General features: G+C 33.0%; 3 protein-coding genes across 4 annotated transcripts; 2 read left to right on the forward strand and 1 right to left on the reverse strand.

The window, feature by feature from the left end:
- The first annotated feature begins 2,920 nt into the window (after positions 1–2,920).
- LOC11414375 (uncharacterized) lies at positions 2,921–10,666 on the forward strand. Of its 2 annotated transcripts, none has more exons than XM_003630663.4 (14): positions 2,921–3,203; positions 4,960–5,015; positions 5,105–5,279; positions 5,711–5,812; positions 6,040–6,111; positions 6,417–6,533; positions 6,641–6,718; positions 7,076–7,138; positions 7,213–7,309; positions 7,949–8,027; positions 8,101–8,312; positions 8,893–9,038; positions 9,988–10,110; positions 10,205–10,666. In XM_003630663.4, exons 1-14 carry the CDS (start codon positions 3,126–3,128, stop codon positions 10,364–10,366), a joined length of 1,560 nt encoding a protein of 519 aa, XP_003630711.1. In that variant the 5' UTR covers positions 2,921–3,125; the 3' UTR covers positions 10,367–10,666. The 2 variants fall into 2 exon arrangements, with proteins under 2 accessions (XP_003630711.1, XP_039684658.1); XM_039828724.1 differs by lacking the exon at positions 2,921–3,203 and adding an exon at positions 4,138–4,800.
- A 261-nt stretch (positions 10,667–10,927) lies between these two features.
- LOC11414376 (senescence/dehydration-associated protein At4g35985, chloroplastic) lies at positions 10,928–13,153 on the forward strand. The gene is made up of 5 exons (XM_003630664.4): positions 10,928–11,696; positions 11,939–12,069; positions 12,183–12,349; positions 12,476–12,560; positions 12,870–13,153. The coding sequence occupies exons 1-5, from the start codon at positions 11,118–11,120 to the stop codon at positions 13,033–13,035; spliced, it is 1,128 nt and encodes a 375-aa protein (XP_003630712.1). The 5' UTR covers positions 10,928–11,117; the 3' UTR covers positions 13,036–13,153.
- Positions 13,154–15,813: 2,660 nt separating this feature from the next.
- On the reverse strand, positions 15,814–16,491 carry LOC11413684 (F-box/kelch-repeat protein At3g06240). The gene has a single exon (XM_024773155.1). It carries the CDS (start codon positions 16,489–16,491, stop codon positions 15,814–15,816), a length of 678 nt encoding a protein of 225 aa, XP_024628923.1.
- Positions 16,492–17,199: the final 708 nt, after the last annotated feature.

The raw sequence follows: 17,199 nt of genomic DNA on the forward strand, positions 1-17,199 counted from the left end.
CCATCCCTTTTCAACCCTCTGTCTATGTTACATGTTTCTTTAATTTAAGGTGTTTATCATTTATGTGCTGTCGACTTTTGGTTGGATGTGCCCATATGTTACTCCTTCTTGGGTTATTATTGCGAATAAACACGTGACACCTTGCATGCATGCTGTCATTCTTCAATCTTCTCTCCTGCTAAGCAACCACCAATCCAACGACTGACTTAATCATAAAGAAACAGTAAAATTCAAATTCAAAATTTCATTATAATCATAAAAAAGCGACATAAACCATATATAAAACAGAAAGAGAAAAAAAACATTAATTTTGTATGGAAAGAATACTTTATTATGCCTCTAAAAAAAGTACTTTATTATGAAAGGGAAAGGAAACGACTTTAATCGTTAACATGCACGTATATATCGTGGAGAATATTCCTATTAAATTCTTCAATAAAAGACATATGAGAGTATTTAGATCTTTTTCTTGTTAAACAAGAGTTGGATGACAGGATAAGACTCACTCTCCACTTGTATCTATTTGTCTACAAATAGTCTCAACATTTATAGTTTCAATCTAGACAGTAGAAAAAAAGTAAAAACAAATAGGTAGGAGGGAGCTTTGCTTATTCATCGAGCTCTTGTATATTCATAAGAATATGTCATACTCTATCCAATCTTAAATATAAATAAAAAAAATCAAATAATGTTCATGTATCTGACTCAAAATTTATTCAAATATATTAATTTTTTTTAGACGAAATGACAAAATCATCATAAACTCACGCATATAAAGTGGAGGTGTCGGAGTTCGAACCTTAGTATGACGTCCGACCTAACAATTTCGACGTTTCTGTCAATTGAGTTAGGATTTATAGGACTCCAAATACATTAATTTTATTTGACTTTTTTTGCTTATATTTAATATCATAGGGAGTTATTTAGGTAACACGAATGGACACAAACTCCTCTCGCATTAAATTGAATTGAGTTTGAAGTTAGGATTTTGTTATTGATAGATTGTATATTTGTATTGTAAATCATATGATAAGTTGAGTTGGTGGTTCTCTCATCTTTGTATCGTAAATATATGATTGTACGTCAGTAAAACCTGATTTTTTTAAGAAAACTAAACAAATTGAATGAAATCACATGTTACACTATAAATATTTTAGGTTATAAAAAGGAATAATATCATGTTTTGTTTATTTATTGATGATTTTCTTTAATTTTTTAACAATAAAATGATAATTTATTTTATATCTTAACATATAATTAAAGTATTTTTGAATTGTAGTACTAGTTTGTATAAAAAAAATCAAATTTAAATAATAAAATAACTTTTTGACCAATAATTAAGATTATATTTAACTTTGATGGGTTAATCTAATGATAAAAATACATGTCTATTTTTTTTTTTAAAAGAGATAAAAATACATGTCGTTGTCTTGTATGTTGATGTTTCATATTTGAGTCGCATATATTAATCTATGAAAATAAATGTAAATCTCTTTGAACCTTAAAATTTTTCTCTATCTTAGTTTTTTGTTTTTCAAGTTATCTATCTTAGTTTTTTAATGCAGTCCTATAGACTTTTTTTTGACAAGTGTGGAGTCCTATAGGCTGTGTTTGGTAACACAAAAAAGCTAGCTTATAGCTTGTTGGACTAGCTTATAAGCTTGTTTTGATAAAATGAGATGTGTTTGGTAAAAAACTTTTTTCACTAGCTTATAGCGTTTTTTAAGAAGTTAATCCAAATAGCTTTTTAGCTTATAGCTTTTTATACTTTCTTCCCATTTTAACCTTTTCTTAATTTTATTTTATTTTATTATAATAAAAAAAACTATCTACTATCTTCTTAAACTAACCACGTTTACCATGTATGACTTTTTAAATTTTCTTGTCAACTTTTTTGTTTTTTTTTTACTTTGCTCATAATTCATATAATATATAGTTTTATATAAAATTTATAATAAATAGTGAAGCAAGTTTAGTTAAATAATATTCATAAACATAAAATAAAAATTGTTAAATAAAAAAATTTGATTGAATTCATAAATACATTTATTATTTTGGAGATGAAAATAATTTGAAATATATTTAAATATTTAAAAATAAATGCGTTAAGTAATAAAAATTATATATATGATATTAAACAAACATGTCCTTTTATGTCATTTTATATTTATAGTCACTTAAAGAGCTAATTTTACCAAACACTTTTAATTTTAATCATTTTTAACTATAAACTATCAGTTATCAGCTAACTTTTTAACTATAAGCTATCAGCCATCAGCTATAAACTTGTTTTTCAGCTAGCTTATCAGCTATCAGCTAACTTATAGCTTTTTTTTTACCAAACACATCCATAGACTATAACACAAATTTTTTCTATTTTTTTTTTAAGGGACAAAAACTTCTTGTATTTCATGCTCCGCAAAGCCATTAAATACACCAATATCCCCTAAAATTAGGTTATACATAATTTATTTTATGAGACAGTTTAGTGGTTATAAATTCACATTCAAAATAAATAAATAGAATGTTTAGGATTTTTTTTTTTTTAGGGAGTAAAATTCTAGGATTTAAACATTGATCCGATCCGACTCATACAAACTGACTTAAGCTCACGGAGATACACAAATTTATTTTCAAATATTATTCATAAACTAAATACTAGATTTTGCATGATTTTTTTTTTTTTTTTTGACGAATTGATTTTGCATGATTGTTTGCTTAAACTGTGTGACATCAATTACGCCCAAATCCTCCAATGATCTGATCCTCGTTAGTCAAAATTAAAATAAAGAATTTCTAGAAAAACGAAAGACCTGCTATATTATTTATGTAAAAAAAAAAAACTAAATTGGAGAATATTATTAGCATAAACGGTAAGTAAATAAATTGAAAAAAATAAAGGTTTCGTGAAGCGTTACAAAATACACTCTGTTCTGGTCTGTTGTGTTGTGTTCGGTTTCTCTCTCTTGTGTTGCCAGCTTCTTTGTTTCTCTCACCGAATGCCGCTCTTGCCTATCTGAATTCATTTTCAACTCTTTAGAGAGAGAGAGAGAGAAATAAACGTTTCATATACGCACAGAATAGAACAACAACATAGAGAGGTTACAGAGTTGCACAATACAAAAATGTCTTCATTGGATATGTTCCTCTTCTCTCTCAGCAGAACTTTTTGTAGTCCCTTCGCCGTCTACGTTCAGATCCAGGTTTTTTTTATTTTTTTTATTTCTCTCTTCTTCATTCTATGCTCTCAATTCTTCAACATAATTACTCTCACTTCTACTCAAATATTATTCTATTCAATTCAATAATAGTACTACTAATTCCCTTTTTATTATATTCAATTACTGTAAAGTTTTGTTTAGAGTTAAATTCATTACTACATTGTAAACTTCGTTGCTTTTCACTTCTACTTGGCTGGGTTGTAGCTGCCAATTATACTTTTTTTTTTTTTTTGATGGGTAGTCAAAGTGGTGACTTCGTTGGGATCTGATGTCTGAACCAAGTACTAAAGGGGGGGTACTTGAGGTTGCTGGAAAGATGGGACCGGTGGAGTTGCGAATTCACCCACTTCCACACATTAATTTATCACTGCCGTTGATTTGATATTGGACGGTCCGTAATATACGGTTGGTTTTATGCGGTTTAATGATCTTTGCCATTGATTTAAAGCCGATGATTGACAAATTTGACTGTGTCATGTAGTTGCAACACCGAATCCAAATCCGAAATTATGCTAGTCTGAGCTAGGTTTTGCAAGGGCTAAGTCTAATCTGATCAAGAAACTCAAGGGCCAAGCCTTGTTTACTTGTCATAGGCTTATTTTATGACATGGGTCCGGTATTTTTGAAATCCTATTATTGCATGTTAGTTTACTTAAACACCTATTTCATATTAACCATTTTAAATAAGTAACCAAACCTATCTTTCGTGAGACTTACGAGCTAATCGGCCAATGACCATAAGTTAGATTTAACATGACATTTTAGATAGTTTGACTTTATATGACATCCTATTTCAATTATATTTTATAACAGTACATTTAAATGTGCTAAAATTATTGTAAGCTAATATGCTTAAATTAGGGAAAATGGTTCAACAGAAATCAAATTCTAATATAATAATAATGATAAAGATAATAAAAAAAATATTATTCACTGCTGAAATTGTTTTTCTGCGGCCTAGAGCTTGGTCCCTTTAGCTAAATAGGCTTCTAAAATGTCTCGACTTGGTTGGATATTGGTGAGGCTGTAGGTTCCTATCAGTCAGCTTGGCCTATTTCCATCCCTTGCCACACAAGTGAAGATCTTGGGTGGACAATTTGCAATTGTGATTTTGGTTTAAAAGCTTAGGCTTATTGGAGTACATTAATTATAGTTTCTTTCTGAATTTCTATTGATATGGTTGCCACTTCCATGAATTTTTTTGAATGAATGATTTGGCTTTGTAGGATATGCATATTTAACTATCCTTAATTAAATGCATGAGATTTAGCTGTTCAATCTCTACTTTCTCCCAGGGATCTTTTTAACTGATTTTATTCCCCAGTTTTATAGTTGAGGAGGTATCAGCTTGGGGTTGCTTTGCTTCCCATCTGTCATGTTCACAGATTTGACATCCATAATCATTGCAGTAAAAAATCTTGTAGGCTTTAATTCCACATATAGAATATACTTGCAACACAAGAAACACTGTAGGGATAGGGAGTTCTACAGTGTTGAAGGGGTTTTACTGATGAGTTGCATATCAAATTGAAATTGCAAAATTGCATGACTATTGAATGAAATGGAATTCATGAAGAAGGTAGTAAATCTCAAGTATCAGAATACAAGCTTTGTATATTAGCATGATAGTTATTAACATGTTCCCTTGAAATCTCGTTTTGTATTCCTACACCTTTGTTGCTTAAGAGAAATATCATGGTAAATAATAATAAATCTGAATGTTATGTTTACTTTGCAGGGATGTTTCATTTGCTTAACACTTGCTCTTGGGTGGGCTCTTGCTTCTTATGTTAGGTACTCATTAGTCATTACTCAATAGTGTCAGAATCCAGAAACACTTTCATTGTCACCCCTATGAGAAATACTGAATTTTTCCCTTACAGGAACAGAGAGATAAAACAAATGAAGGAAGCTATGCAGAATGGCAATAGTCTTTCTTTCCTATGTCATGACATAAATGAGCTTGAGCACTTCTATCAGGCCAATCTTCCAAGAGTAACAGTAGTCATGCCCCTGAAAGGGTTTGGAGAACACAATCTCCACAACTGGAGGAGTCAGGTAAGAACTCACAGGATAAATTCCTCTGGATATTATTGGATGTTTCTTTTTCTTCTTCTTTTGGTTTACCTGTCGTGCATGTCTTGTTGGTTCTTCCACGAATGATGCATTAGACTTGGAATTTTTAAATTTAATTCAATTGTATGCGTGTATATCTATTTCACATACTTTCTCTTTTATTTTCCTAAATTTCAAATTCTAATTTGAATTGTACGATTTCTTGGTGTTTTGGGCGTACTGTTGATTATTATTCACATTTGCTGCATAGTAAACAATAATTGCTTGTAATTTTGAACATCTATTTAAGCTAATACTTGAAGATTATTTTGTTATCAATTGTTCTACCATTTTTTCTTTTTGGTTTGAGCATCTCCTTTTAATAGGAATTTTTTATTACAATTCTGTTTATTTTTATTAATTTTTAAATGCAGATAACATCTCTTTATGGCGGCCCTCTAGAATTTCTTTTTGTGGTAGAAAGCACAGAGGATCCTGCTTACCATGCTATATCACGACTAATATCAGAATTTGAGGTATAAATAAGTCCACATTTTCCCCCATTTCTAAATTCACTTTTCTAATCATTGCTATCAAATTTTGCAAGTTTTAACTCATTTAAGTTTTGCAACCAGTGAACTTTCTGTGTCAAAGCTTGATTTGTTCCTTCTGACCCCTTGCATGAATTTATTCCTTTCATAGGTTGTATGTTCTAATCTTATCGGCATTTCACTAAATTGGATGCATGCTTTGATATATGCAGGATGATGTTGATGTTAAGGTTGTTGTAGCTGGTTTGTCAACAACTTGTAGTCAAAAAATTCACAATCAATTGGTATGTTATTTTACTGACATATTTTGATACTCCCTTCAAATACAAAGTGCAATTGATCAGGATACGGTGATGATCTTAGTTGTTTCATTGATTGGTGGTCACTGTCAGGACATAATCTCATTTCCTAGCATAACACTTGCCAGTTAAATAGAAGTGTGAAAGCACCTGTATTAACTTGTTGATAATTTGACATCAAAATTTCGAGTCATTTAAATTTTTGTTTAGTTGTTAGGCTGGTAAACTGTCCTTGCTAGATGTGTTTAAACTACACTAGTATTTATTACGTAGTATTGGCATCGTGGCAGGTTGGGGTGGAGAAAATGCACAAAGACACAAAGTATGTATTGTTTTTGGATGACGATGTTAGGATACATCCTGGATCAATTGGAGCGCTCACTCGTGAGATGGAGAAGAACCCTGAGGTATTACTTTGATTTTGTTTCTTCTTGTTCTAATTTTAGGCGTTTAATGAGAGTAATTCTTCTAACCTGAATTATTTTGTGGTTTTAACTGTTTTGATGTTTCACAGATATTTATTCAAACTGGATACCCTCTTGATTTGCCATCTGGCAGTTTAGGGAGTTACTGCATCTATGAATATCATATGGTACACATCTACCTCTATCTCCGATCTCTTTAGCACAAATCTGTCTATGAGATGGTTTCCATTTTATTTTCTAGTTGTTTTGAAACAAAGTGTATGAATGAAGCTTAGTTAGCTAATTGAACTTGAATTAAGTTGCAGTATTAATTAGATAACTTTTTATTTAGACTTTTGATAGTGTATCATTATTTAAAAGGTTTGGACTCGTCATTTATCTATTACATGCCTTTCCTTGCATTTGCAAGAGGCTGATTCCACATCAACGTTAACCTGTGTCCTCCAGTCCCTTAATATGTCAATATTTAATTTAATTATACAGCCTTTTTTCCTTAATCCTTTTCCTTCTGTTTTATTATACAGCCCTGTTCGATGGGCTTTGCCACTGGTGGAAGAACATTCTTTCTTTGGGGAGGCTGTATGATGGCAAGTAGCTTTTGCCTTTTCTTAGTTGTCGCTTTAAAGAAAAACTTAATTTTAACATGTTAGTTTTTCTCCAGATGCATGCCGATGACTTTAGGCAAGATCGTTATGGTGTAGTCTCGGGACTTAAAGATGGTGGATATTCTGATGATATGACTCTTGCAGCCATAGCTGGTACATCTTCGGTTGTCTTATCAAATTTATTGATGTAATTAACATTTTGATCCTATAAAGTTTAACCACATTGGTCATCGTATATAACTTCTCTAACTGTATCAAATGATTACTCGATGGTTGATCCATAAAAAGGTGATTCTTCGTAGATATCCGACAATCGTAATTCGTACAAGAGCTTTCATCTAGTTTTATTTTAATACTTATTCATGTGCAATTTGCAGAACACTTGTGTTTTGTGGAAGTAATTTTCGTTTCAGTAATAAAAAATTGTGTCTTTGATATTTGTGATCTTTGTACCTAAAGGTGATACAATGAGTTTCCAGTAATTTTACTAGAATAGACCAAATTTTTTCTTGCTATATACTTAATGCCCATTTTTTATAGTCTTTTGTTCCTATTTTGCATGTTGTTAATTATTGCTGAAATAATAAAGATAACATGGAATCCACTAATTGCCATATTTAATTATAATAATACTAATCTTTTGTCAAAAAAATAATAATAATAATCTGGTAAGCCACTATTATAGTGAATTTTATTATATTCTCAGCCTTATTAGACTACAAAAACAATAAGTCTCTTAAAAGAATGATAATCCTAATATTCTAACAATTACTATAATGCTGTCTTTTGCAGGGGCTCATAAAAGACTTATTACTTCTCCCCCAGTTGCTGTCTTTCCTCACCCCCTTGCTACTGATCTTAATTTTGGAAGGTTTGTGACTATTAATCATCTGAAAAATAAAGTTTCCTTTCATATTTGATGATTTAGTTTTTAAAACGTGTAGATATTGGAATTACTTGAGGAAACAAACATTTGTTTTGGAGTCATATACAACAAACATTAACTGGGTGATGAACCGTGCATTGTTTGGTGTTCACTGCTATTTGTCATGGGGATTCGTAGCACCATTTTTTATTGCAACGATTCATCTTGCAGCAGCATTTAGATTTTATAGTAACGGATATTCACTTGAAGAAACGGCCTATACTTCTGCTGGTGAGCACACTACTTTTCCTTTTTTGGTAGGTTGTTAGTGTTGATTCATGTGAACATTTTGGGAGGATTCTGATGCTGAATATGCGTTATTGTTCAATTTAGTTGCAGTGTTAGAAGCTCTAATGCTCTGTTCATGATATGCTCTCAAGCTACATATACAAATTGAAATTTGTTGTCGGTTTCGTTCGCTCAGGAATATCACTAGTTTGGAATTTTTATGTTATATAAAATTTGTAAATAGGCAATTTGTATAATTTTAATTATGTTACTATTTTATTACCTTCTGACCTCATGTGGGTTGTTAAAATAAAACAGACAAATCGGGTCTGTCTGTAATATATGGCATGGTTTGTTTGTTTCAATGATGTGATGATCACAAGTAAAATTTTAGTCCAAAATAACACTATTTTTCCCTTTGTTACAAGTTGCATCTCCACTACTGATATTTATGCATCTACGATGAATAGATAGGGTTTGTGAAAATGAAAGTGAAAATAAAAATGGGGTAAAATACTGAGATGAGCTTTTCCATTAAACTTGCATTTTCAGTTCTTTCTTCCTGACGTGTGCCTTTTTTCAGGGTTATCACTGGTGACCTTCCTAGCCATATGCACTCTTGTGGAACTTCTTTCAATGTGGAACTTGACAAGGATAGAAGTTCAACTGTGCAACATGCTGTCTCCAGAGGCACCACAACTTTCTCTGGCTACCTATAATTGGTGTCTTGTAAGTACTCTTTTCTTGCTTGTTTTTTATGTGACTAGATGTTAATAATATTTATCCTATGCATGTCCTGTACATTTATTCTATGGTATTGACAATTGAATCCTTCTGAGTAAATCTTCATTGCCTAGTATACCTATATCGTGTCGGTAATTATGGTGAGTCAAGGTGAAGAATGTATTGCTTTATGATTCCATATATTCTAAATATTCATAAAATGATTAAGGCTTAAATATGGTTTTAATCCCTGCAAAATTTTCTGACATTTTAAAAAACGACAACTTTCAGCCCCCTATAACTTTTTTAGGTTATCTGGCAATGACTTTGCTAATAGAAATACACACCATTGTATAAACGTTGAATTAATAATGCCATGTGTACAGAAACGACAGCAACTCATCACCATAACTCCTTCAAGTCTCCCATCTCCTTAGCCTCCAACTCTTCATACGGTCGACTCCCTATTATGGTGTTGGTTCAGTGTAAAAGTGAGTTGGAGTCCATATGACATTATTAATTCTGCGTGGTAACAATGTTGTGTATTTCCGTTAGCCATATAAGCATGAAATAAATGAAGATTGATGGTAGAGACTAAAACAAATGATTTAGTAAATGTTTGGGACCAATGAAGGGCATAATTTTGCAGGGACTGTAAGTGGAAATACCAGGATTTGCAGGGATATAAAAATATATTTATGGCAAAAACTAAATTGAACAAAACTTGGCAAGCATGAACTGACACAGGTTGTACATGGGATACCTACCACAACAAGGGTTGACATAAACATGTTGAACTCCTAGGTTAAGTGTAAATAATGCAGAGACTTGCGTAAATATTTAATGGAAAACCAATATGGAAATATAAATAAAAATGTATGAGAACAGGGAGGTGCAATGTGCTTGATTACGAGTTGCTAAAGTTAGAAAGTAAAATTTTATTTTTTTTTAACAGGTATTCATTGCATTATTGGTGGATAACTTCCTATACCCTCTGTCCGCGATTAAGTCTCATTTTTCACAATCTATCAATTGGTCTGGTATTCGGTACTATTTAAAACATGGAAAAATTATCAAGGTAAGCTGGTCAAGGCTTTATGTCGTCATCTGTGACTTGATTTCTTTTAAAGTTATTTTCTCAACCAAAAAGTATTTGAATATATACTCTGCAGATTGAAAGAACTGAAAGAAGCAAAGATATGAGTCCAGTTTTCACAGATTTGGGAGGGAAACATTTATACGGAAAGAAAGGGATGCCTGCCAGAGGTTCATTCCTTGGTTCTTTGTCTAGAAGTCTTGCTCAATGGCATCAACCGAAAAAATTTGATAACTAGGAGAAAGCTTCAAGCAGCCGTCAAACTCCGTCTCTTTCCCTCACTTTGGAAGCATGGGTGTTGGTAGATCAAATTGATCTAATTTATTCTTTGGTGCATTCTTGATTGATTGATTGATTGTTTTAGATGGTGGGAGGAATCTTAGTTCCATTTTTTCATTATCCATTCAATCCATATTATTTTTCGGTGCAAGCCTTCCCATGGCTTCATTTTGTAATTGTATGTAACAGTTATGTGATATATGCAACATTGTACACAAAATTTGCAAAGTTTATAAACAGATAGTGATTCACATCATAACGCTTACTCATGGACCAAACAAATCACTCAAGTCAGAACAGTTAAGAAAAAAACGTGAAATTTGGACATGAATTATTTCTGCTCCCAGACATGCATTAGTCCCATGCAAACAAGAAATTCAAACAAAATTCAAATGTAAAATTTTCAAAATAAAAGTCTTTGATTTCACACTGGGCTCAGTGCAAGCTGTAATGCTATTAGCCTCTATGACAATTATTACACACTTTTCAATAAGCTCTTGGTTTTATTTTACTTTTCTTTATAATACATTCCACCGAAAGTGATAAAATATCAACTTAACGCCATTCACTAGGAACAGAATAAAGCAAAGGACAAAAGAATCCATAGCAGCAAAAGCTTCCTTCTGGCCTTTACCTTTTTCTCCAGTTCCTCATTAACATTTCCACATCCACTCCGTAGAAAAAGAAAGCAACAGCACCAAAGCAGGGATATGAGTTGCTGTTTTCATGGTTCCACAGTTATGCAACCAATGGAAACCTCCATACCCAGAAGCAGTACTATTGAAGACTATGCAGGACACAAGAACCTTAGACAAGAAGTTCTGATACAAATACCAAGATGCAAAGTTCATTTGATGGATGAAGGAGAAGCTTTTGAACTAGCTCAAGGCCATTTCATGGTAATCAAAACCTTGGAGGAAAATGTTTCTCTTGCTACAGTTATAAAGGTAGAAGAAGATCTTCAATGGCCTTTAACTAAAGATGAGCCTGTGGTGAAGCTAGATGCTCTCCATTACCTGTTTTCGTTGCCCGTGAAAGATGGCGAGCCTCTTAGCTACGGCTTGACCTTTTCAGAAGATAGTTATGGAAGCTTGAGTTTACTGGATTCGTTTTTGAAAGAGCACTCTTGTTTTTCTGGCTTGAAGTTGAGTAACAAGAATGACCTTGATTGGAAGGAGTTTGCTCCGAGGGTTGAAGATTACAATCATTTTCTGTCAAAGCTTATTGCAGGAGGGACTGGTCAGATTGTGAAGGGTATCTTCATCTGCAGCAATGCTTACACCAACAAGGTTTTGTTTTACTGTCAAAATATTAATGGAGCAATTTTTTTTGTTTAGCTTTTCACATCTTGTTTTAAGAAGCATGAATAACATTATAATTTCCTGAGGCTACGAAATGCATACAATGTGTGTGTGACACTGGTAAGAAAGACTGATAATGTTGAATATAAGTGAAAACAGAAAGACCATGAAAAAAGTATCGTTTGGTGACACAGTAAACTAAGAACATTTAGGGATGGAAAAATCACCAGGTTCAAAAAGGAGGAGAAATGATCCTAAATAGTCATGCAGATAAGAAAAATGGTGTTGTGGCCTGGGAAAGTAAGAGCAACAAGAATGTCGGTGCCTCGAAGAAGAACAAGATCAATAAAAACCTCAAACGGTATACAAAAATGACACTGAAATGCACAAATATATAACGCAATAATTTATGTAGTGTACAAGTGGATGATGGTTATGTGTTAGTGATAATTGTCTTTTGTATTTGCAATGTAGTGTGCGGAAGTTGTCCAAGATGACAGAAAAGTTAAGCAAATCTTTGCTTAGTGGTGTTGGCATAGTTAGCGGAACAGTGATAGGCCCTTTGGTTAAATCCCAACCAGGAAAGGCATTCCTAAGGATGTTGCCTGGAGAGGTGTTGTTGGCTTCCCTTGATGCAGTCAGTAAGTAAAATAAAACCAAGTAAAAAGACTATGACAGTACCCTTTATGCTCAATGTTGTTGTTCTCATCTTGATGTTGCAGTAACAACATCATCTTGACTTTGCAATTTCTCTTCTGATGTTGCAGACAAAGTTCTTGATGCAGCTGAAGCTGCTGAAAAACAAACTCTTTCTGCCACCTCCAAAGCTGCATCTAGAATGGTCTCTAACAGGTAAAGGCTGGACTTAATCCAAACAGCTGATTCTACTTTTCCCTTTGTACCCCCTTTGAAGACAATAATTTAAGACACATAAATACGACAACATTTTACATGGTTAACGGAGTTCAGACACATGGCTAACACAATTCGTTGGGTGGTTAAACTGGTATCAATATTGGATAACTCATTAATCATCAACTAAATTTTATTATACACAAATTTAAAGGTTATTAACCATTACTCAGGTACTCCAATTCCAACTACATACACATAAGTTTGAACACCTGAAAATTGCAGTTCTTGACGTTTAAATTCGTGCAGGTTTGGGGATAATGCTGGGGAAGCTACAGAGCATGTGTTTGCAACTGCGGGACATGCAGCTAACACTGCTTGGAATGTTTTTAAGATAAGAAAGGCCATCAATCCAGCTTCTTCAGCATCCAAGGGCGTGCTGAAAAATGCTGTCAAAAATACCAAGTTTTATTAAATATTTAATTTCAATCAAGTTTCTTTGTACTTGGTTGTCAAAAAATGAAGTGGTGGAATTAATTAGTACTTGTTATATTCATTTCAGTTTCAAGCTTTCATCTTTTAAGAATCGGTAAGAACTATGCTTTGAATTTAACAGAAGGTGACTTCAAATTAAAAAACATCAAATGGAAATGATTTCATTTCATGTGGGCACATGAAAATGGAGGCAATGTTTAGCATGGGCAAATTGATATATTTCCCTAACTTAAGTCAATTTAACAAGGGTCATTGATTTAATATTACTAAATATCAATGGATATGATTGCTCTAGAATATTTACCTAAAACTTGAATGAGATTTTAATATTAAAAAACTAATGTACACTTTTTGAAATTGTATAAATCACCTAGTTTTTTAAAGATTTATAGATTTGTAACATGTAGAAAACGGTGTTATTTTATTTTCCGTTACTATGTTGGTAAAACAATATTTACTCATTCGTTCGAATTTAACTTTTGAATCTCCAACAAATTTAACTCTTACTAATGATGACCGTAATAACTATTTGGCTTAATTGCACTTTTCCCCCTATATTTTGTTAATTGTGCGATTTTGCACCTCCTCTTTTTTTTTTTGAGCGATTTTGCACCCTATCTTTTGTCAATTGTGTTTTGTTCAAAATCATCATTAAAAGAGGGGAAAAGGGGCAAAAGATGAGGTGCAAAATCGCTCAAAAAATATAAGTGAGGATGCAAAATCGCACAATTAGCAAAAAGATAAGGGACAAAAGTGCAATTGAACACAAAGATGGGGTGCAAAATCAGAAAGGGGACAAAAAGATGAGGTGCAAAATTGTTAAAAAAAAAAAAGAGGGGGTGCAAAATCGCACGATTGACAAAAGATAGGGGGAAAAGTGCAATTATTACCAATAATATGATTTTTTTGAAAGACTAATAATATGAATTTTGATGATGTAGATTTTATCATTTTTATGAACCAGGTGATATTCATATAAAAAAGTATAACCAAGAACGTGTTTTAAGAAAAAAAAATTATAATTTTCTAAAAACATAATATTATTTAATTATACAAAGATTACTGTTTGAAAATGGAATTGGGTAACAGGTGTTAGACTTTTCAACAGAGGAGGGTTAAAAAAAAAAAAAAAATCTACCTGTAAATGAATTAGCCAAACAATTGAGGTTAAATTATTATTTTTAATTAGGGTCTGATTGAAATATAAGAAAACAGAGGGTACAAATAATAACAGATAACAACACAGCGGTACAAGTAAATAACACAGATAAAACAAAATTGGTATAAGATGGAGAAATTTAACAATTTCCCCATGCAAAAACCCGCCGAAAATGGATCAATTTACCTTTGGCAGAAAAGTCACAACCTATAGTGCATTTCACGAGAGAGAGCGAACTAAAAGAAATATGACCATTGCAGTATACTCCGTGGGAATCCTTAAGAAATAGCGTATTAGCATTGCTTTCAATACTGACACATTGCAAAATAGAATAAATCCTTTGTTTAGGATCAACACTCATGCTTTAAATAAATAAATAAAAATCGTATACTAAGAAATATAAGTCCTTAAAGAGAAGGGAAAAGAAATAAAAGGGTTAGTAAGATGGAGCAGTGCAGTGTAGTTCAATGGTTTGCTACCTACCTTTGTACAGCAACGCATTGAACAGCCAGCTCCACTATCCAATGTTCAATAGTTCATTAAATTACTTATACGACGGCAATTTATTGAACAAGTCCTTGAATTACCAACACAGGTTGAAGTAACTTTTGCGTTGGAGTAACTTTTGCTAATCTAACAACGGCCTTCATATCAAAAGGAATCATCAGCTTAGGATTCAAAACATCACTAAATCTCACTGCACCAAAAACACTACATCACATCTTTCACTTCCAACATAATCAACCCTAACCAATAAACACCATTTTCCTTAGAACCACCACACCTCCCCGACCTGCTTTCTAATATTCATCATCCATCTGACCAACTATCCCTCTTACTAACCCCAAAAAATTCAAGTCCACAATCAGAAATCCTAGCACAACAAATTAGAGAACTTAACACAACCATATACAATATTTGATGAGTCTAAATGAAGCTAAGGTGTTAGTAACTAAACAGATGGAGGAAACACCCGCTTTTGCTTAAGAAACTGTGAAGAATCCTTTGAATGTTCTTTATAGTGAGGAGTGAAGAAGATATGGAAAAAGTCCTATATATACCTCACCTTTCATCTCAGGTCCCAATCATTTATGGATCCTCATTGTGTAAGCAACATAAGTTACATAACAAAGCCAAAATAGAACACGACAAGCATTCAAACATCTTACACAATTTCAACAAAGCAAACATAAAGAAAGCATTATCCATTCCAGCAAAATCAAACAAAAAACTAATCAAACAAACAACATTCAAATCAAATTAAAATCAAATGTTCAAGAAAACATAAATCAACAAAACATAGAGTGGAAGAGATTAAACAAACAACTGGAAATGAGTAAACGAAATTCATCTTCGCTAAGGAGCTGCAAGGAAGAAACGGCAGAGCTACGCGATTCGTGAACCAACATTTGAGCTGCTGATAAAGATCAACTCTACTCTCAATTATGTTATGTCTTCTTGCAATTTCACTATTTTGCCTATCACTTCACATGCTTTATGATTCCAACCAAGAGTTCATGATACAAGATAGATATCACTAAAAAGGTAAATATGAATATTTCACAATCAAATTCTTCTAGTTTGTTATCACTGGTCATCTTAAGCTTGCTCAGTGCCATCAGGGAGTGAAAGCAGAGATTCTGTATACACCGATATCTGCGATCTTACAAAGTGACAATCACCATAGGAGTGATACTCTAGCAGGCCTCCTTTGTCATCAAGCTTCGCTAATCCACCATCAGCAACTGGTCCAACAATATCACCACCATTTGTAAAGCATACTGGGGAAAAATCTGGAGCAGGATCAAAAGAAAAATCAAAAGTCTTGGTCCAAGATGAATGCACAGCGTATTCTTGCATTACCCATATCTTAAGTGTAGACATCTCCATATTCCATACGCTGATAAGTCCGCGAAGTACCAACAAATCATAAAGGTTGGGAGAAAAATCACTATAAAAATCATCTGGAAGAGCAATCTCTGACATTGTCTTTTCCTTTAAATCATAGGCAATAATAACATCTATTTCAGTCTCATAATTATAAACCAGCCAATGAATAGAACCATTCAAGAACGACCCGACTCTGGGAGCACCTTCAGGTCTTTCAGTATTCCAATAAGGCAAATCAGAATCAAACTCAATTTGTTCCCATTCATTAGCTCTCAATGAGAAAATCTCCAAGTCAATCGAACTAGATACCAATGGATGATATTCATAGGACCCCAAAACTACCGTGTAATCATAGCTTGACACATCGTATCCGAAACCATGTAGCATTTTGAAAGTATCCTTATTGGAATTGGAGACAGGTATTTGTTTGTGGATGCCTGTGGATGGATTCCATATGTAGAAGTCTCTGTAAGAGTTTAAAAACAGAAACCCTCTACAAATTCAGGACGAGTTTGGGGATGCAAAAACTCAGGCCTTGGTGAAAATGCAGAATCATCGTCAAGCCATGCATGAAAATCTATGGATAGGGTTTCAGAATCATGATAATCTATAAACAAAAGTCTGGGTGATGCTGCAGCAATTTGAAAATGTGAAGCTGCAAAATGAGGACCATAACTTACAAACACACCTGCAGCGAAGTAGAGTCTACACCGGCAACTTCAACAGGATCTCCGTTATTACTTCTACCGGCAGATGCACTCTCTTCTTCGTCATCTTGCCGAGGAAGATGCAAAGAACGAAGAGAGAGAGAGAGAGAGAGAGAGAACCTAGTTACTTTTTTGTTTCAATTTTGTGAATTGGAAAAAGGATGCACTCTCTTCTTCTTCGGCCACCTTATTTTTTGTTGGGTTAATTAAGTTTTTAATCCTTAAAAAATAAAATCACACTTTTTAGTTCTTAAGCATTTTAAGAATTAAAAATGCTAACAGAAATTTTTTAGGGACTAAAAAGTGTGATTTTATTTTGTAGGGATTAAAAACAAAACTGTGAATATTTATAGGGACTAAAAACTTAATTAACCCTTTTATCTTTAAG

This window comes from Medicago truncatula, chromosome 8, assembly GCF_003473485.1.
Source record: "Medicago truncatula cultivar Jemalong A17 chromosome 8, MtrunA17r5.0-ANR, whole genome shotgun sequence".
NCBI lineage: Eukaryota > Viridiplantae > Streptophyta > Magnoliopsida > Fabales > Fabaceae > Medicago > Medicago truncatula.

Coding starts and splice junctions, on each gene's coding strand:
- LOC11413684 (XM_024773155.1), bottom strand. CDS start 16,491: ATGCTACATGGTTTCGGATACGATGTGTCAAGCTATGATTACACGGTA.
- LOC11414375 (XM_003630663.4), top strand. CDS start 3,126: ATGTCTTCATTGGATATGTTCCTCTTCTCTCTCAGCAGAACTTTTTGT. Junction 7,310..7,948: donor GACTCTTGCAGCCATAGCTG/GTACATCTTCGG, acceptor TGTCTTTTGCAG/GGGCTCATAAAAGACTTATT. Junction 9,039..9,987: donor CTACCTATAATTGGTGTCTT/GTAAGTACTCTT, acceptor TTTTTTTAACAG/GTATTCATTGCATTATTGGT.
- LOC11414376 (XM_003630664.4), top strand. CDS start 11,118: ATGAGTTGCTGTTTTCATGGTTCCACAGTTATGCAACCAATGGAAACC. Junction 12,350..12,475: donor GGCTTCCCTTGATGCAGTCA/GTAAGTAAAATA, acceptor CTGATGTTGCAG/ACAAAGTTCTTGATGCAGCT. Junction 12,561..12,869: donor TCTAGAATGGTCTCTAACAG/GTAAAGGCTGGA, acceptor AAATTCGTGCAG/GTTTGGGGATAATGCTGGGG.